This window comes from Macrotis lagotis, chromosome 3 (assembly GCF_037893015.1).
Source record: "Macrotis lagotis isolate mMagLag1 chromosome 3, bilby.v1.9.chrom.fasta, whole genome shotgun sequence".
Classification (NCBI taxonomy): domain Eukaryota; kingdom Metazoa; phylum Chordata; class Mammalia; order Peramelemorphia; family Peramelidae; genus Macrotis; species Macrotis lagotis.
Genome location: NC_133660.1, coordinates 225708720 through 225730145, shown reverse-complemented (window position 1 = coordinate 225730145; position 21426 = coordinate 225708720). Strand labels below are relative to the sequence as shown.

Below are 21426 nucleotides of genomic sequence, written 5' to 3'. Positions count from 1 at the left end.
GTCAGATGACTTCACTCCTCTAACTCAAAGTTCAATGATCCCTTATTATCTCCAGATCAAGTGTTCTCAACCTAGTTCTGTGGTCTGATCCCTTAGGCAATTTGATGAAGACTAGCTCAGATTAATCTTTTTAAATGAATAAAATAACTAGGATTACAAAGGAAACAGTGTTATCAAAATAATGAACCTCAGATTAAAAGCCCTAGTTTTAGATCAAAGGATAGGGAGAACATTAGCTAAGTGATTACTTTGGGCCAGGCAAAAGAGGGGTTAGGATACAAACAAGCAAGACAGTGCCTGCCTTCAAGAAACTTCAATTAGAATGTGATAAGACAGTACATAAAAGAGAGCTAGAAAGGGCTTGAGAGGGAAGGGTACCCAAACAATAAGGGGCAGGAATGCCCAGAAAGTACTGGGGTGATCTGGATACTAGCAGTAACACAATGAAGCCCACAGTAGTTCTGGAGGGGAGATTGTAGAGGAACTGACTGCCCAAAGATTCCCTTTTCTGGTTATAGCTGGGAAGTACTCCAGAGGTGCCCAGAAGCCAACATAACCTGCTCCTGTTTGGTTTTAAAGCCCTCCATAGTAACAGAGTTTGCCTTATGTTTCCATCCTCATTATCTACATCACCCATCTTCCAGTATTATGTAATTCAGTCAGCAGGAAGAGATGTGCATAATGGTGCATTAGCCATGGCATTCTATAGCTCTCTCTCCAGGCTATTCCACAAGCCTGGACTACCATCCCCTCCATATCTGTGCCTCTAGGAATCTTATTTCTTTCAAAATTCCTCACCTACTTTGATTATTCTCCTCCTCCTCCCAATTGCTACTGTCCTCTCCTCCGATGTCACCTATTTGTTTTTATGAATTTACAACATATACATGTCTTCTTTGAAAGAATATAAACTCTTTGAGACCAGGGACTGATTTTTGCCTTCCCCTCCCAATGCCTATCACATATGAGATATTTAATAAATACTTGCCAATTGGTTCTGTGACCATGTTTCATATCCAAGGATCAGGTTGGTTGCTAAAGGAAAACAATTTTTTTTGACACAGTAACTAACCTAGGTTTTTTTTGACACAGTAACTCTTAAAATGCATCTCGTTGAGGGGCTATGATCACAATCACAAAACCAAAGATATGTTTCACTGAAGCTTCCCCATGTTCATTCCCAAGAGGCTATTTAGGCAGCTCTAAATTTTCAGACAGCATAAGCACCTGAGAAGTGAACTGCAGACATGAAATTGAATGGTCTCAGGGAAAGATTGAGAAGATAAATAGTTAATATTAGTCCCTACTCATCTGATTGCAAGATTGTTTTTAACTGTGGACCTATATACTCCAGTACTAGGCTAGTAAAGGAGCCTCGCTTATTAGGAGTATATGTATTTGGCCAGTTTGACCAGGAACACATTTAGGTGGCTGCGATGTGAAAAGTTGCAAAAAACAATTTAGCAGAAATTCAGAAAGAGTAAATTTCACTGGAAATCTCAAGATAGGCCTATGGAAGACAAAAGATGGAGCCAAGATACTAATTTCAGCTCAAAAACACTGCCACTCAAAGAATTGGAAATCAAGTAAATGTCCTTCAATTGGGGAAATGGCTTAGCAAACTGTAGTATATGTATGTCATGGTGCACTACTGCTTTATTGGAAACCAGGAGGGACAGAAATTCAGGGAAGCCTGGAGGGATTTGCATGAACTGATGCTGAGTGAGATGAGCAGAACCAGAAAAACACTGTACACCCTAACAGCAACATGGGGGCAATGATCAACCTTGATGGATTTGCTCATTACATCAGTGCAACAATCAGGGACAATTTGGGGCTCTCTGCAATGGAGAATACCATCTGTATCCAGAGAAAGAATTGTGGGGTTTGAACAGAAACCAAGAACTATTACCTTTAATTTAGAAAAAAAAAACCTGATATCTTATTGTCTGATCCTGCTATCTCTTATACTTTATGTTTCTTCCTTAAGGATATGATTTTGGATCAATGTATACCATGGAAACAATGTAAAGACTGGCAAATTGCCTTCTGTGGGGGGTGGGGGGAGGGAAGTAAAATTGGGGGAAAATTGCAAAACTCAAAATAAATAAATAAAATCTTTAAAAAACCCACTGCCAATCATGTATAAAGAATTTTTTCTTATAACTATACTTCAAAATTCTATATTATTTCAAATTGCTTTCACTAATCTTTCATACATGTATTTTGCATATGCATTATTGATCTATAATCAATTATCCTTATATTTCACAAGTTAACTTTAAATTTAAAGTTGTTTCTTAACTAAAATAACATTAATTTCTCTGCATGAAAAGGAATGAAAAGACCAAGAAATAGATTAAACTAATTTTAATCTGATACCCCTGAAATATGCAGATCCATGGATTATCAGTTTACAAATGAGGAAGAAGAGGCTCAGGGTATTTATCATAGTTCGTATCATTAAGAGATGGGGCTGGACTCCTTGTCTCCTGGGACTCCTAATCCAGTACTTTATTAAGCTATATCAAACAACCTTTCTAAATGCTACTGAATAGAAAATTAAAATCGACATAAAATAATCTGCTCAGAAACATCTGTTTCTGAGAAGAATGAACTCTGCTGATTCATAAGAACCTACCTCTATAAAATACTCATTACAAGGCACAAACTTCATGAGTAAAATCAAAGGTAGAAAACATTTTTTCACTTTATTCATCAAACCCCTAGTATAACCATACCGGGAGGGTGGGTGTGGGTCCTGGAAGGAAGCAATGATTCATCACCTAATCCAATCTGATAACTAAAGTCATCATATGCACTCAAAAATCCATTCAACTCCACAAAAACTGACTCTAACATGGAAGGCCTGGGCTCTGGCAGGGCTAGAATTACAAAGTCCAAACAGTCCAAGCCCTCAAGGAGTTCACAGTTCCCTAAAAGAAACTAATATTATCCAAGTAAACATAAAGCAATACAAAGTAATTTCAAGAAGGAGAAAGTGGTACCATTACTGGGGGAAGAAAAGGTCAGGAAAGGTCTCATGGAAGAAGTAGCTGCCAAGTTTTCAACCAGAAGGAATATTCCAGACATGGGGAGCCCCTCAGAAGGTGCAGAGAGGTGGAGAATGTGCAGCAGGTATCAGCTCAGTCTGACTGGAACAGAGAGTGTCCTTCAACAAGAATTTAATGAAGACTTACTATCTGCCAGGCAATGGCAGAAAACAGTCCTTGTCCTCAGGGGGCTGGCTATACTGTTGGAGTGGAGAAAACCTATAAATAACTAGGGATATATATGTAGAGTAGAGGAGGGAGCTGCTGCCATTTGAACACCAGCTGATGCTAATTAAATTTTTTACTCTTCAAAAAAAATAGTTGGAAGGTAACAGAGAGGGAGGGCACAAAGCTAGTACTGGGGAAAGGGTTCCTGCAGTTGGAGTATTAAAGGAAACTGAGAGGTGGAGGTGAGTATTACAGGCAGGGAGGAGTACTACAATGAAACTGGAATTGGTAGGTCACAGCCAGATAGAGGAGGGCCTGAAATTCCTGGAAGACATCAGAGGACAACCAGCATTCAGTAAAGATTTTTTCATTGGGGTGTGAAATGGTCAGGTTTGCATTTATTTTATAAAAAGGCAGCTAGGCTGAACAAGGTATGTGTGGGAGAGAGGAAGGGAGTGTTAGACTGAAGCTATAGAATGAAGGAAGATAGTTTGCTAAGCCTTTCAGTTTCTATTTTTCAGAACAGAACAGTGAGGAGCTCAATTACATTTACTGCAACAGTTCAGGCAAGAGGTGATGAGGGTCTGATCAGGATGTTGGCTTTGGGAGTAGAAAAGGTTATTTAGGCAAGATATGTTGTGAAGAAAGGATTGACATGACTTTAGAACTGACTGGAAATAAAAGTTGAGGAAGAGGTAGAAAGGGGAAAACTAAGAATGAAATCAAGGTTTCAAATCTAGGTAACTGGACATACTGTATTGAGAAGCTTGAAGAGAAACAGAACGTCTAAAGGTGGATTGTATTTGGAAGAAAAATATGGAGTTCTATTTTTAGGTTGAAAGGTTGGAAATATCCCGTAGACAGGTAATGATGTGGGGCCATAGTTGAGGAGTGAGCTTAGAGATGGATATCCCCAACAAGTGAAAATTAGTTCCTTATTTAAAGTAAAGGTTTACAGGAGGGATGGGAAGTCAGAGAAGCTTAGAGGGATTTGCATGAACTGATGCTGAGTGAGATGAGCAGAACCAGAAAAACACTGTACACCCTAATAGCAACATGGGGGTGATGTTCAAACTTGATGGACTGGCTCATTCCATTAGTGCAACAACCAGGGACAATTTGGGGCTGTCTGCAATGGAGAATACCATCTGTATCCAGAGAAACAACTGTGGAGTTTGAACAAAGACCAAGGACTATTACCTTTAATTTAGAAAAAAAAAAAACTGCTCTTATTGTCTGATCTTGCTATCTTCTTATACTTCACGTTTCTTCCTTAAGAATATGATTTCGGGGTGGCTAGGTGGCATAGTGGATAAAGCACCGGCCTTGGAGTCAGGAGTACCTGGGTTCAAATCCGGTCTCACACACTTAATAATTACCTAGCTGTGTGGCCTTGGGCAAGCCACTTAACCCCATTTGCCTTGCAAAAACCTAAAAAAAAAAAAAGAATATGATTTCTCTCTCATCACATTCAATTTGGATCAATGTATACCGTGGAAACAATGTAAAGACTGGCAACTTGCCTTCTGTGGCGGGGGGGGGGGTAGAGGGAGGGAAGTAATATTGGGGGGAAAATCATAAAACTCAAAATAAGTAAAATCTTTTAAAAAAAGAGAGAAAGTCAACCAATTATTTTAATATCAGGAAAAAACAAATTTCCAGTCTGACAAGAATAAAAGAATTGGAAATGAAGTTAAAACAAAAAAAAAATAAAGGTTTACTTAAATTCATATGGGACAGATCCATCATGGGAATGAAAAAAAAATAACACCTTAGAAATGTTAAGGGGTTTATGCCTAATCTTTTGGGGTGGATAACATGGAGTTCACCCATGCTTTTAAAGAACATGCACTCTGATGGTACTGTACACTGGTACAGCATAGTTGTCCAAAATAAGAAATACTTGAAGGGATTGTCAAAAGCTACAAATTGTTCATCTATTGAAATTTCTCATTTCAAAATTGCTCTTACATGAATTTCTTACTTTGCAACATTCTAGAATTTCTTCATGAGATCTGAAGTAGTTAAAAGCAAAGTCAAAGGTTAGGGTAGCAGCTAGATGACACAATGGATAAAAGCACCAGCGTTGGGGGCGGCTAGGTGGCACAGTGGATAGAGCACCAGCCCTGGAGGCAGGAGTACCTAAGTTCAAGTCTGACCTCAGACACTTACCTAGCTGTGTGGCCTTGGGCAAGCCACTTAACCCCATTGCCTTGCAAAAAAAAAAAAGCACCAGCTGTGGAGTCAGGAAGACCTGGGTTCAAATCAGACCTCAGATACTTGACACTTAGTAGCTGTGTGACCTTGGGCAAGTCACTTAACCTCAACTGCCCAGCAAAAAAAAAAAAAGGCTAGGCTAGGCACAGAAATGGGAAGAAGTTGGAAATTGCATTTCTAGGTTGTATAGGAGTGACCCATCTAGGCTTCTGTTGCATATGCAGTAGACAAAATTTAATCTTTAAGTGGAATTTGTGTTCTCAAAAATGGTAAATGTTTATTGTTCTCTATCTCCTTCCTTTCTGAGCAAAACTTTTAAAAAGTTGCCTACACTCTTAACCAGTATTTATTCTCTACATATTCCTTGAGGGTAGGGGCTGTTTTTTGCTTTAATTGAATGTCCAGCACTTACCAGTATCTGACTCAAAGGAAAACTTAATAAATACTTGTTGAATGACTTATTTAAGCCTATGAAATTTGGCTTCACATATCATCTCTCAACTTGAGGTTGCTCTGCCCCAAGTTAGTAGTGATTTCTTAATTTTTATCCTTCTGGACCTCTCTGATATATGACCAATGCCTATTAATTCTCAGACATTCTCTCCACTATGCTCTCATAACACTTTTCTCTCCTTGTTCTCTTCTTACCTTTCTGATTATTCTTTCTCAGTCTCTTTTTGCAGGTTCATCATCTGTATCATTCCCTTAATGGTAGGTATATCTGAAAACCTTCTCTCTATACTCCGGCACCTTGTACTATCAACCCATAGTGATGCAAGTATTTAATTATCAGATCTATGTATATCAAATTTGATCTCTCTCCTGAGATCCAGTCCCATAACGTAACTGCCCACTGGAAATGTAAAACTGAATATCCACCAATACCTCAAACAATACATCAGAAACAAAACTACCTTTCTGCCATGACTCGCACCTCTTCCAAATTTTCATATTTCTGTGTAGAGTCCTATCCATTCTAGTTTCCCAGGTTCACAACCTTTTGTCCTCTTTCCTCCTTCACCCTACATATCCAATCTCTTGTTAAATCTTTTCTCTACCTCTACAACATAACTGATCCCTTTCTCACAACTCAGATGTAAGTTCTCATCAGCTCCCACTAAGTCTCTCTTTTCCAATGCATTCTCCACTTTGCAGCCAAAGTGATCTTTCTAAAAGCACATCTCAACCTTCAATAAGTCTCATGGTTCCCTATTATTGCCTCAGGATCAAATTAAAATCCTTTATTTGGCCTTTAAAGTTCTTAATAACTTGGTCCCTTCCTCCCTTTCTAGTTTTACATCTTATTCAGTTCAAAATGTTGTGATTCAGTGACACTGGCTGACTTGACATTTCTCAGGCTAAGACACTACACCTCCAAAACGGGCATTTTCACTGGCTGTCTCCAGTGTTCAAATGTTCTCTCATCTCAGTGTGTGTGTGTGTGTGTGTGTGTGTGTGTGTGTACTATTATTTTTATGTTGTCTCCTCTATTAGTGACTTCTATTAGAGTAGGGATGATTAGCACAAAGTAGGTCACTAATGAATGTTGTTGACTGACTATTCTCACCACCACTATCTGTTGGTTCAGCACTTCATCACCTCTCACCAGGAATATTCCAATATTCCAATAATTATTTAGTTACTCTCCTATTCAATAAACTCTAAATAGTTCCTTGTTGCTTCTAGGATCAAATGTAAACTTCTCTTTTTGAATTTTAAACTTCTTCAATTGCCTAGTTCCAAACTTACTTTTCCATGTTATTCTCCTCATTACAATTCAGTCAAAATGTCTTTTCTGCTCTTCATACATGATGTTCTATCTCCCATCTTCATTTCTACTGCCTATCCCCCCCATACTGAAATATATTTTCTCCTCACCCTCACCTCTTAAGAGTCCCTTACTTCCTTCAATACTCAATTCAAGGGGCAGCTAGGTGGATCACCGGCCCTGGAGTCAGGAGGACCTGAGTTCAAATCCAGCCTCAGAGTCACTTAACCCCAATGCCTTGTAAAAACTTAACAAACTCAGTTCAACCACTATTTTCTTCATGAAGTCTTTTCTGATCTTCCCCTGCTTCTCAAGCTGCCAGCTGTCTCCCTTTCAAAATTACCTCAAGTTAATTTTGTATTTTTTTGTACACATTTGTCTCCTAAGCTGCTTAAAGGCAGGAATTGTTCATTTTGGGTTTTATATCCTTAGCACAGCATCTGATACCTAGTTGGGCACTTGACAAGTGGTCATCCAGCCTCTGCTTTCTGTGACAGGAAATAATACTTCTGGAAAGGAAAAAAGGAGATAGAAAAGAAGCAAACAAGCATTTATTAAGCAACTTCTATGTTCCAGCCTTTGTGTTAAGTGTCTTTTACAAAAATTCTCTCATGTGATCCACACAATAATCCTTGGAGACAGGTATAAAACGATCCTCACTTTACAGTCGAGGAAACTATGGCATAAAAATTTAGTAACTTGCCCAGAGACACAGCTAGTACACGTTTGAGGCTTGATTTGAATTCAATTCTTCCCGATTCCAAGATTGGGGCTCTATCTACTGTGGCATCTTTTTCTCATGTTGGACCAAAATTTGTCTTTGCCCCACTGCTTCTGGTTTTTCCTTCTGAGGCCAAAGAGAAGTCTAACCCTTTTAATGATATTTTAAGTAGACCTCTCTCTTCCAATGGCTAAACACACCCTGTCTTTTAGAGACATAAGGTCTGAGAACTCCCTAGACTGGAAGGGCAAATAGAGGTTACCCTCCCTGGACCAACAATCACACCTGGGAACAAAGGTCTAGTACTTCCAAAGAACTAAATCTGTTGGGGAATAGAAAACTCTTGCTTTGACTGAAATAATGACAAGTACTACAACATTACATATCAATCCACTGCACAGTAATAATCAGAAATTGTACCCGGTCCCAAGGAAATTAAGTAAACAAAATTCAACTCCCACAGAAAAATCTCTAGCTATAATTAATTTGTCATTTCCTGTATTCACAACACCAAAATCTTAATAGAGAAGTGTAGAGTAAAAGAGAATTTTTTAAAGCACTACTTTCTTTTAAAAAATGTATATGGTTCAATTTTTAAAAAATCAACACTATATGCAAGTAAAAAGTTATTTTTGGTTCATAAAACAATCTTTTATCCAACTTGTCTTTCCCTGCAGTATGACAAATAAATCTGAACCAAGAAGCCTAAAGGGTGGAGAAAGTAGCAAAGGAAGAAACCATCAGAGCAACACTTGCTGAAGTCCAAGGTCCTTGGGGAAGCAAAGAGTCTGCTCCTTCAGCAAGGTCTATGATCAGAGACCTGAGATCCAGACTACAAGTATCAAAGTCAAGAAGGAAAGTGGATACAGTACACCATCATTAATTCAACCCTGCCTGTGGGATTTTAGTTTCTGGACATATTAAGAGCAACTTACTTAGAATGGTCAATTTTAATGCCTGTGGTTTTAGATCAAATGCTGTATAGATATATTTTTAAAGCACCCCCAAACAAATAGAGATTTATAAGTATTTCTGGAGCAATTACAGGGCAAATTAGGCTAAGTTTGAAAAAGCACAAGAGTCAATTTCTTTTTCAAGTCTAACAATTTTATAAAGAGGAAGACTCTTGGCCCTTGAGGTACACTAAAGAAAGTTGGTGAGTCACCAAGGAAGGCAACTGCTGAAGCAATCCACAAATTTGAAAACAGATGTTCAGTCTGGTATTTACTTTCCTAAGGTGAAAAAAGGAAAGACTTTGAGAATTTGTCAGTCAACTTTGAGTTACCTTGACCACCACCTGGCAGTACAGTCTGACCCTGCTAAGATTAAGATTGAATATCCTGGAAGAGGCAAAGCCCTTCTGGAGTTCTTTCCTCTGGTTCACATAAGGCTATCCCCGCTAGTCCCCGAGTCATATAAAGATACATCTATGTGTTAATCTATTTCATAAGTGGCTAAAAGCAATGAGATACTTTTCTTTTCAAACAATACAACAAGCAATTATAGTAACAATGTAAAAACTCTGTGCATAAACAGAAGTAACAAACCTGAAAAAAAGATACATTTTGGGGAACTTCATTAAAAATTTGGATAACCAAACAGGTTAGCTTTGATTGAAAAAAGTTGCCATTATTCATTTCTAATAGAGTTTTGGTAATGACTTTTTTAATATTATAATTACATATATAGACATTCTATCTCCAAGACTTGTCACAACAGCTTAGGGTGTTGTGCTAGGCATAGCCTAGCCAAAAAAAAAAAAAAAATCACAAAAGATGGGTACTACTCTGTCAATGATGATATAAAATATGAAAATTACTAGATACTAATGATTTAACCACTGAATTTGAATTTTGAGATTTTTGTCAAAATTTAATCTGCCCATTACATTTCAAATATGCCAATAAATTTGATAATAACTTTTAAATAGTCTTAACAATGATTTTAAAATACATAGAATAAAGCAGAATCTTAAGATTTCAGGCATAAAATACATGGCATGAAAGAGTGAGAGTGGTATAATCCAATTTAGCTGGTCTGAAAAACCTGAGGGAAAGCAATAGCACTGGGGTCAGGAGAGGGATGGGAGATGGCACCATGGCTCAGCTTAAAAGTTTTTTCTTTCCCTCCAGCTAGCAAAGCCTTGATTTTGTAAACAGACTGAAAAAAAAAGTAAGCTTAACTTCATCCTGTATGGGAAGGTATGATTACCAGATACTTTGAAAGTAAAAGAAAAGGGATTGGTAAAACAGCACACATTTTAGACACTATAGACAAAATTATTAAAAATGTAGCATCTCAGGATAGGGAAAACAATTACTTTGGTAAAAATGTACTCCCTTGTAAAAGAGTTGACAGACATCTTTAGGAATATTCACACCAAAGTGGATGATGCAGAAAAGCTCCCTATTCCTTTTAGATAAAAGATATATTATCCTAGTCTTCAAGGTCCTTCCCAAATTGACTCCAAAACATTCCTCTAGCCTATTTCAGATTATATCCATTTGTATACTCTTCATTAGAATAAACTGATTTATTAGATACAAATTTCATTCCTTCTCTATGCTTTGGGCATGTCTAAAAGACATTGCCAAGTAATCTGACTTGAAATTCATCCCTTTCTTCAAGACTCCACTCTGTTGCCATATTCATTAAGCACTCCAAGTAGTAGGTAGGCCTGTGTAGTTTTCTATCATATTTTGGGTAGTGTCTTGCAAATAGACAGGGCTTTAAAAATGCCTTTTAAATGGCAGGCTCATTTTCTCCATATATGCTTTCTTGTTCCTTCATTCACTCATTCATTATTTCCTAATTTCTCCTTTTCCAATGAGCTGTTCCTAAAATACTCTCCTACTTTATTTTAGAAGCATTTTTCTTTGGGGGGGTGGAGTGGCCAGAACCTAAGAGTTACAAGGGAAGTAAGGAAGGAGGTATGAAGAGGTGGGAGGGAGAGGGAGATGGAGATGAAGAAAGGGAAAGACCCCTAGACCTCTCTCTGATGTCCAAGGCATTGGAAAGAGAAAGATTATCATATCACCTTAAATATCTAAAGAGTGTAGTTCTAGGACATACATACTTAGCAGTTTTATGCTCAACCTTAGTGTTCTCAAACAAATGGAAATTTTTTTTTCTTTTCTGTTTTACAAGGGCCTGGTCCCAAAATTACAGTATACCTTTAAGAATTAAACAACAGTAGATAGGTGCTAAGAAATAAGGGGCTTATGAAAAGTATTATTAATGATGAACAAATACGTTTTATTTAATAGCGGTTATTTTTTCATTTTGTAAGCTTAAAACTATAAAAACTGAATGATAAATCTTGATTTAAAATTATTATAGAAAAATATATCATAAAAACTAAGCTTTTCATATAAAGCATGTCATGGTCAGACAGATATTTCTGTTTCTTCTTACTTTCCAAAATTTCAGAGCCAGGTCAATTCCCTTTCTTTTTGGCACCCCTTCCCTGAAGTCAAGTGCTGGTCAAGTGTTGAACCTCTGGCCCCTAGCCAAGGAAAGTTCTAGCATTTAACTGAGGCAGCACTTCTCAGGTAGCTTCTCTGATACTCTCAAAGGAACAACTTTCTGCCTAGCCAGAAACAAATGTATACTATGAGAGTAACAGCTTAGACTAAGACAAGGCTAAAGTTTGAGGTTATGCATACCATGAAAGCTGTAGTAGATGTCACTTTTCTATTTGCTTTTCTGAGTCTCAGACAAAACACATTCCTGTGTAAGTTTTCTCTATCTTTTGTGTGGGTCAGTTCTGCCAGAAAGCTTCCCTCACAGTAACACTGACACTCACTGAGGGGTGCCTTGATCACCTAAGTAAATGGAAAAAAGAGATGGCCAGAGTTCTTCAGAAGTGAGAACGGGTGGCATGGTCAGCTATGCGATGATTTCAGATTTGTAGCCTTTCATTAAGGGGGCAAGATATCAGGCACAGATGAGTCGCATGCTTCTGGAGAAAATTAAAATTTGGATAGCTGAAGCCCAGAAACTGCAGGAAAGTGGTCGCATGTGAAGGAGGAAGAGTACTGAACTTGGAGTCACAAGACCAGCGTTCAGATCTGAATCTGACACATCACCCAGGTGACCTCAGACCTCAGTTTTCTCATCTATAAAATGAGGGAAGAAATGGAACTAGATGACTTCTGTGGTCTCTTCCACCTTTAGAGCTATGATCTCATGACCTTGAGTAAGTAAAGGCCTCTTTGTGTCAATTTCCTCACCAGTGCATTGAGAGAGTTCACTTAAAGAACTTGAAAGGTTTCTTCAGGATCTAAATTTGTGATCCTAAGATCCCATAGCTCTAGGATCACTGCCCCAAGAGCTCTACTGTGTACTTCCCTTCCTACCCTCTTAAATACTCATGAAATAAAACAAGTCAACTTTATGCCAAGTCAGGAAAAACAAGTTGTAATTCTTGCGGGCTATCGGTGGTTTTAAGTACTGAAAACCACAGCAGCATATAAATAATTGGGTAAAAATAATTGATCCAGCCTTATCTCATTTCACCCTGATGTTCTGAGGATGTCTTAGCATATTGATCAGAATGTAATCCTAATCAAAAATCCTAACTAATCACAGTTCCCATGCTGTCAGCCTCTCCTAAATTTTAAGCTATTTTGGTTGAATGTTTCTGCACGAGCCCAATTCTTTATCTGTATGTTGTTCAGGTTTTCTTCTGTGACACAGTGACAGTGAAACAGCAATGAAGAATGCTAAGACACACTGTGTGAGCTCCAATTCTGATCTTGATAGGAGAGGTTTTTTGAATTCAGAGCTATGACTTCTAGCTCCTCAGTGACATGAATTTTACAATTTACAAAAATATTTAAAAGAGCATGCTTGAGATTACTTGCCCCAACACAAGATTACATTTCTTAAACATAAAACAGAATTAAATAGGGAAATAAAAAACTACCAACAAATGCTAAGGTCGTGAAATTTTGGAGCTGTAAGGACCCTTAGACAAAACCCAGTCCAATTCTTCATTTTAAAGATGGAGAAACTGAGACTCAAACAGAGGTAGAGAAATAAGAATACAATTAGGACATGGTAAATTATTTCTTTCTTAAATTCAAGGACCACAGAAATCACTTGAGATCAGTTACTGTTCAAAGCCTACTGCCATTCCACTTCTACTAATTACACACACAAATAAAGGGAAATGAGAGGAAGTTATTGGCTGTTGCCAGGAGTTAGTTATTATACAGCTTTTAAAAAAAATCACAATGTCTGGGATTAGAGTTCAATTCTGTCCAAGAACTGGAGAGTAACATTAGTAAAATAAGATAATGTTATTTATAATACTCTATAAACCATTGAATGCCACAAAAATAAACTATTAATTTAAAAAAGCAGCCTTTAATGTGTGAACATGTTTTAAAAGGAACACATCCAATGTTGTAAACAATACTAATTTCATGTATATCTATCAATACCTATTTTAAAAAACTAAATTGTGCATTATATTCTGTTTAAATTCTTACATTAAGAGCCAAGATAAGATTTTTACCAAAGAATGACTTTTTTAGAAAATCGACTTCCCTTTCCTCCCAGCTCCCTCCCCTTCCCTTCAAAAAGTTTAGGTAAATACCAGGAAAAAACATGGGGAAAAAAAAAACTTAAATTTTTCTTTATATGACTGCAGGATAATTTTATAAATTGGAAGAATGGAAATTGGTGGACATCATATTAACATAATAACAAAAGCGGAGCCTAGGTATAATGCATTTTAAAATGCTGATTAAAGTCAAATATCTTCATACTAATATGACTCCCAGAAACTTTTTTTTTTACTTAATTAAGTTGTCAGGTAATTTTACTATGTGTGACTCAAAGACTTTATCTGAAAGCCCTAAATAATATTTAGAAGATTAGGGAAATTGATTTTATATTGATATTAAAATTCCTATTTGTGAATTTATTTTGCATTTACTTTCCGAAAGCCAGTCATATTTAACAAAAAATGACCTAGTTGTGCTTCTGTCTTCTGCAGTAAGGATTTAAATCAGAGTTGGATGACTTGGCCCTTTCCCATTGGAACATACTGTAGCAATGATGTTAAAAATCCCTGGATGTTAACCATCTGCAAAATGACTGCAGTTGCTATGTGAAATCTAGTCCTTGGAGTCAAGAGTTACTTAGCAAACACCATTTCTGCGATGCATTATTACAGAATCAGAGATTTTTTCAGGCTGTAGGAGGCCTGGGGATCATACACCCCCAAATTGGGGTGTTTGCCCTGATTGGCAGTTAAAAAACAACGATATAGAGAAGGGGCAGTTGTGCCAGAGGCCTCATTCTTCTCTAAGCGAGGCTAAAGGGCCGAGTCCCTGGGGGGGGGGGGGGGGGGCTGTAGCTCGGCCACCCTCATTTGCCCAGTTAAAGGCGACGTCGCTGACACTAGGGCTGGCTCCGAAGCAGCATGCCATCTAAGGCTACAACAGGTGAAATCTGTGCCCAAGTCTTCACCCCGAGGCCGGGCCCCAACACCGGCCATCTGCTTCCCCAAACTATTTTCAAAACAAAGAAACACAATGGGCTGAATCCAATCTGGGCGGCAAAAGAAAGTTGTGTTTTTTCGGGGCTCGCCCGGGCCTGGTCTTTGTGTCTCGGCCGCGGTGCGGGGTCCCTGCCCGGTGACACCCGGGCCCCGCGGCGCGGTGACAGCCCCCGCCCCCTCCGGCCCCGGGCGGCGGGCGGGGGAGGGGTGTCCAGGCCCCGGCCCAGGCCCCGGGCTCGGCGGGACTTCCTGTTCCACAGGGCGAGCGCCGGCGGCCCCCTCCCGGCGCCCGGGCCTGCAGGATTCCGCAGTCCCCATCCGGCTCGGCCCCGGGCCCGACGTGGAGGAGCCCCCTCCCCCCGGCGGCGGAGCACGCCCCCCTCCCGGTGGCAAGTCCGGGAGCGGGTCCCTGGGCGCCCCCACCCCCGCTGGCACACGCACACTCACACGCGCACACACACGCACACACAAAGCCAGGGGCAGCTACAGCCGCAGCGGAGGGCGCAGGCAAGGAGGGAAGGGAGCAGCCGGGGGGGAGGGGAGGGAGCGGGGGGGGGGGGGCTCGTCCCCCCCCCCCCCCCGGCCCGGCCCGGCCCCGGCCGCCCCCGAGGCCGCCGCAGCCTTCCTCCCCGCGGCCGCGGGGCCCAGGCCGGGCCGGGCCGGGCCGGGCCGGGCGTCTCCCCGCCTCGCCCCCTCCCCCAGGCCGGAGTCCTTACCGAGAGGCAAGCCCTTGTTGAGCAAGTGCGAACTTCCCATTGAAAGGCAGGTCCGGGGGCGCGGAGGGAGAAGTTGGGGGAGTGAGGCTCCCGCTGGTCCGCAGATGGCGGCGGCCGCTCCGCTTCTCCCCGAGGCGCGCGCCCTCGCCCCCCCACATGCACACGCTCCCCACACTCGGCCTCCCTCCCTCCCTCCCCTCGGCCCGAGTGCGGCTGTCTCCTCAGTGGGAGAGGCGGGCGGGCGGGGCTTGGCGCGGGCAAAATTAATCTCTTGTTTCCAGGCAAGAAAACCCGGCGAAACGGGCGCGGAGGGAGCGAGCGGGAGGCAGCGGGGCCGGGGCCGGGGCCGGGGCCGGGGGGGGGGGGGGGGGGGGGGGGGGGGGGGGGCGCCAGGCTGCTTCCGACCAAAACAGGCCGATGACCAGGGAAAGACGTTTAGTCGCGGAAAGTAAAGGGTCCGGGGGGCTGCCCGGGCCAGGCAGCCCCCGGCCTGCGCCGTGTTCGGGCACTTCATCCAGGGCTGCCCATGGAATTAGTCCCGGGGAGGGCAGCTGCGGGGCAGAGGCACTTCTGGCCCCGGGGGAGCGCGCTGGAGGGAGGGCTGGGCCAGTGCCCCAGCTGAAATGAGAACTAGGACTACATCTTCACAGGGGACCCTAAGGAAGTCCGATTGGGGGGGGGGGAGGGAGGAAACCGGCAAATGTGGGGCTCCTGGTGCCCCTTTGTGACAACAGGGGACCGACTGCCTCTAAATAAATCTGCTCTTGTTCAGAAAAATCCATCCCCCCTGTGAGCAAAAAACTTCCCGAAATGACTCCCGCCCGACTTTACTGCCTCTGACAACTCAACTAAAGTGACTTTTCCCAAAATGGGCAAAGCTTAAAGGTGAAAGGCAACAAATAAGCCCTGAAAATCGAAACCCCAAAGTTAACAGGGTCTGAACCCTGATCCAAAGGAGGGCATCAAGCTCACTCCAGAAAAACACAAGCTAGGAAAAAACGAGCTGGGATTAGGAGGATAAGCATGCACCCAATTAGCACCGTGGCTATCAGAAGACACTGGACACAGGCACCGGGATCAGGGCTCATTCCAGAAGTAGGTGCCACAAAAGATAAAGCATTGAGAATTTTTCTTTCTAACCTCTGAACACTCCAATGGTCAGACACGAGAAACAAGAGGGCTGGATGCTGCAGCTCTGGTACGGAGCTGGGTGTGATGCAAAGTCCTGGCCTCAAATACAGCCCTTGATGCTAATGACACGTGGTGTAACCTCTGACAAGTCAGACAAGCTGGCCAGGGCCTCAGTTTCCTCATCTGGGAGTGTGTGTGTGGCAGCTATCTAGAGTGTGCACTAAATATCTTCTGATGTCTAAGATCTAGGTATGATGTGTGACACTGGAAAGAGAAATTAAAATTCTAGTGACTGTCACCCTAGGTGCCAACAGTCTGCAGAACAGGAGGAACTAGGGGAGAGATGCTGAGATCTCTGAGAAAGCTGAGGGGCCACCATGGTCATAGGAATGGTGACCAGCAGACCAGGATTTAAAGCCACTTCTGAATCCAATCGAGGTCTCCCTCTTTGCCCAGGGGGGCAGAGACAGCAGGAAACCCATCCTTAACTTCAGACCGAATCACAAGAGACATCTTTTCCCCAAGTGCAGTCAGTAACGTGGGCAGCCCCTGTCACATTTTGAATCCTCCATTAAAGTGATCGGAACACATTTGCCCCGGAAAAACCAAACTCCTAAGTGCAGGAACCAGGAACCCTCCGTCACAGGAGAACACGCGAGACCCGCGGAAGCTGCAGCAATTTCAGACAGGGAAAACGCAGGTCAACTCCCCCCCCCCCCCCCCCAGCCTGGCACTGTCGTAAAGAAAGGCTCGGGGTGGCCGACCGGGAGGAGGCCGAGGACAGAAACCGAAAGATTGAGTTCGCCAGCTCCCCAGCCAGGCTGGGTCAGCTGACTGGCCTAATGCAGCACACTCTAAACTGTACGTAGAGGAGCCCGAGCCAGAACACAATTCACTCCCATAATGGCCGGGCACTCCGAGGCCTAATCGCCTTCCGGGGCCCGAGAGCTGGGCCCTGGGGTCTTTCCGAATCATCAAGTGACAAATAACGCCTCGTCTCCCCCGAATCGGTTTTCATTTCGCTGAAACGCACGCCTAGGACGAAAGTTGGGGCTGGGGGAGAGTTCCCCCTGAACCTTTGCAAACTTTATGTTCGAAAAATGTCGGGGAATTGAAGGACCTTGGCCTTTAGACAGGCGTGGACTCCAAGCCTGCGAAACGGTCCGCGGGGGCCGGCCCGGCCCGGCCCGCCCCGGGAGGGAAAGCAGCCCTGCCCTTCCCCTCCTCCCTCCTCCCTCCTTGGGCAACGTGCAGCTTTCAGAGAGCAGGCCTGGGCGGCCAGGCCCCGGGGGGAGGGAGGCGGGCGCCCAGCTCCGACATGTGCACCCACGGCCCGCGGAAGGGCCCCTGGAGAAAAAGCCCCTTCTGCTGCAGGAAGGCGGCGGCCTCCGGGAGAGGCTGCAAGAAGGGGAAGGACAGCTGCCTTCCCTCCGCCTGGAATACACATTGTATTGGAGAGTCGGATATTTTTTAAGTTACCTATCTAAGAAAGAACAACTCAAACACACCATTTTAGGGGGGTGTTCTTGTTTCTGTTGAGAAAGGGATTCATAATGTGGTGCAGATTGGGGGGGGGGGCTTTTCGTTCTCAGAGGAAAGGAGTCCACTTCACATTGATTCTGCCTTCAGGGTTAAGTTTATGTCAGCACAATGATTGCTACCGGGGTCTTTGGTATATGTATGTATATGTATGTTTTTACTCCATTGGGCAAGCTAAGAAAATAACGATTAACTATCAGTAATGCTTTGACTTCCCTCTCAGGTTCACCACACATGAGTGTTTTATGATACATTTACTTAAGGGTGTCCAATACTACCAAGAAAATTCCATATTTTGCAGTTCTGATTAAATAAATATAAAAACATACAGCTAAATTAGCTAAGAGAATACTTTCAAAATGGGAATCAGAAAGGGATAATGCAAAACTGTAGCATCTGTATGTATATCAGAATTACAAAACAGCATGTTAACATGGTTGGCTACACACTGACAGGGAACAATGCAGTATGTGCTCTACCAGACACAGAAGGAGACAGTGGCTTTCCCCTATATGGCTAAAAACTGAACTACTGAGAACACCTAAACAGCAATAGAAAAATAGCACCATATAGTTAATTCAAATGAAAAATTTTATTAAACTATAATATAATTGAGGAAGAACACAAAATATATTGATTTGATCATGCTGCATGTGGTTATTTTGGGTAAACACTGATCTAAAAGTGCAATTGTTGGTACAATGGGAATGAGGAAAGGGGTATGGTACATAATATTATGACAAGGGGAATGCTTAACTGATAATGGCACTATGAACAGATGGAAGCAATGATTAATAGTTTTTTTGTTCCTTCTCCCATATCTAGGGAAAAATTCCAAATGTGGTCATGTTTGCTCTTTTCATTTTTACTTGCAGGCAAAGGCCTTTGGCCCAAGGCCTTTCTAAATAGAAACTTTCAGACTGCCTCTGCTACTCTGCTAAACCTGAGCTACAGACTGAGAGCACTGACTTATCCTAGCCACTAGGATCTTCTTCTATATTATGTGAGACTGGAGGAGATAGGAGGAAAGGAAAAATATATATATAAATTAAGAACAAATCTATCATAGGCCTTCAAGCCTGTCTCTCAAGAGAATCTAAACACAGACTAAGTGACATGACCATGAGGCATTTCCATACTTTTCAGAGGTCAAACAATCATTTAAGAAAGCAAGCTTGGCAATCTTCTATAGGTTCAGTAATATTTGATAGCTGATTTTGAAATGCTTATTTTTTTTGTGACACAATATTGAATGAGATTTATATAATGGAAATTGCAAGACTTTCAATAATCTTGATCATCATCATATTCACATATAACTTCCCAAATTAATAAAATCTTTGTAGTCATTTTGAATCCTAGACAATAAAAGTTAAGAGCATTTTGCAATGTACTTAAAGATTCATTTATAAGGTGACAATTGTTTTTTTATATTCTAAATGGTCCTACCATAACACTTCCAGAAATATTATTTCCTAAAAATCATTTTTACTAAAAATAGATTTTATTGATATCTTTTGTTTTTACATCACCTATATTTCCTTCAGTATACTTCTCATTCTCTCTCAGAAATCATTCCTTCTCAGGGGCGGCTAGGTGGTAGTGGATAAAGCACCAGCTCTGGAGTCAGGAGTACCTGGGTTCAAATCCAGTCTCTGACACTTAATAATTACCTAGCTGTGTGGCCTTGGGCAAGCCACTTAACCCCATTTGCCTTGCAAAAACCTAACCAAAAAAAAATCATTCCTTCTAACAAAAAGAAAAGGAAAAAGAAAAAAATAAAGCTTAGAAATACAATGGGAAAAAACTATCATCACATGCAATGTTCCATGCCCATGGACCTCAACCTCAGTAAAGGATCTATGAAGGCATCTTCTCAGATCTTTTCTTTGGGGTTAATGTGTATATTTTTTCTTTTTTTCCTTCATCAGTTCACCTTCTCTATATTCATCACAATAGAGTAATATACATTTATTGAATCCTCCATTAAAGTGATCTGAACACATTTTCCCCAGAAAAACAAAACAAAACAACACAGCAATAAGACTCCCAACTATGAACAATTGCTCAATTGATGGAAATCTATTTTATTATTGCCACAAAAAGTGATACTACCAATATATTGGTTTATATGAAGCTTTTTTTTTTTGTCAGTGGAGTCCTTGGGGTATATTACTAGTACTGGAATCTCTGAACATTTTAGTCATTTTATGTGCATATTAATTCCCAATTCCTTTCAGAAGGTTGTTTCAATTCACAACTCTGCCAAAAATGCATTAGTGTGCCTATTTTTACACCACTCCTCCAACACTGACTGTTCTCATCATTTGTATCTAATGACCATGCTTAAAAAATTCACAAGGATGCTTTATATATTGAACTTCAATGTAATGAAGTGGTATTGAGCATTTCTAATACTAATAATATTAACAGGTACCATGCTAATTTAGAATTCCAGCACAGATATGTCTATATGGTCTCTGGCCCTTCTAGGAAATGGCTTGAGAAATAGGCACATAGATATAGTTCTGTTTTAATTGAACACTTTGGGATTTGGTTAACATTAAAAGATGGGACAGACATGTGCTGAATTAGAAAATTACTTAAGAGAGAAATCTACAAAAGATGTCATATGCATGGACAATCTATATTATCTAAAAACAAGTATAAAGGCTTTCTATCTTCTATTTGTCTCATCCATTCCATGATTACAAAGAAGAATACCTATGTTCTGGTCAAATAGGTCAACATCATCTCCTAAATGACAATTGTTTCTGGCATCACAAAACTTACTCCACAGGTACATTTTAGGTTGGATAGAGAAGAATCCTTGGACTACAATCAAAAAGACTACTAACATTAAAAACCAAGATTATGAAAGAAAAAGTTAAATACTAATGATTATTAAGAAAATAGAGCAGACAACTTATAAAATACATAGGTCTTAGAGTTAATAACAAGGGTCTTCTTCCCCCCCACTGGTTTAAGCAACTGGCAATATACTATTTGATTTTCTTTCTTTCTTTCTTTCTTTCTTTCTTTCTTTCTTTCTTTCTTTCTTTCTTTCTTTTAGGTTTTTTTTGCAAGGCAAATGGGGTTAAGTGGCTTGCCCAAGGCCACACAGTTAGGTAATTATTAAGTGTCTGAGACTGGATTTGAACCCAGGTACTCCTGACTCCAGGGCCGGTGCTTTATCCACTGCGCCACCTAGCGGCCCCTATTTGATTTATTAATCACAAATCAATTCTTTGTTGTAAAGCCTACAATATAACCTAACAAAGAATCTTTGGTTCTTCCTTCTCTATATTCATACTAAAATCTAAATTCATTAAGGATAATCATTGTTTCATTTTTGTCTTTGTAACCTTATTGACTCATGCTGTGCCAGATTGTTACTGGTGTTTGTCCTTTTTGAAAAGGACCACTACATCAGGAAAGTGATACTATGACATGCAAGTAAATTGGTGAGGGAGGGCTGTACAAAGTCACCAGTCTCATTCTCTCCTCCAGAGTCATCTGGATCCAATGGCCAGATATAGGTCTGGATGACTGGAGATGGCCCTGGATGCAGTGGGAGACCTTGATCTTTTAAAGCTAAGGTC

At 41.2% G+C, this 21426-nt stretch overlaps 1 protein-coding gene across 6 annotated transcripts in view; it reads right to left on the bottom strand.

Moving 5' to 3' along the window:
• Window positions 1-21426, bottom strand: part of CTBP1 (C-terminal binding protein 1) — a 456395-nt gene that overhangs the window by 81898 nt on the left and 353071 nt on the right. The window contains exon 1 of one of the 6 annotated variants that reach the window (XM_074229970.1): window positions 15155-15303. The exons of 4 other annotated variants lie outside the window; for them this stretch is intronic. In XM_074229970.1, coding sequence (XP_074086071.1) covers window positions 15155-15194 — 40 coding nt within the window. In that variant the 5' untranslated portion in view covers window positions 15195-15303. Of the gene's footprint in view, window positions 1-15154; window positions 15304-21426 lie in introns of those variants that run through there. One more of the 6 variants, XM_074229971.1, reaches the window with a different exon arrangement.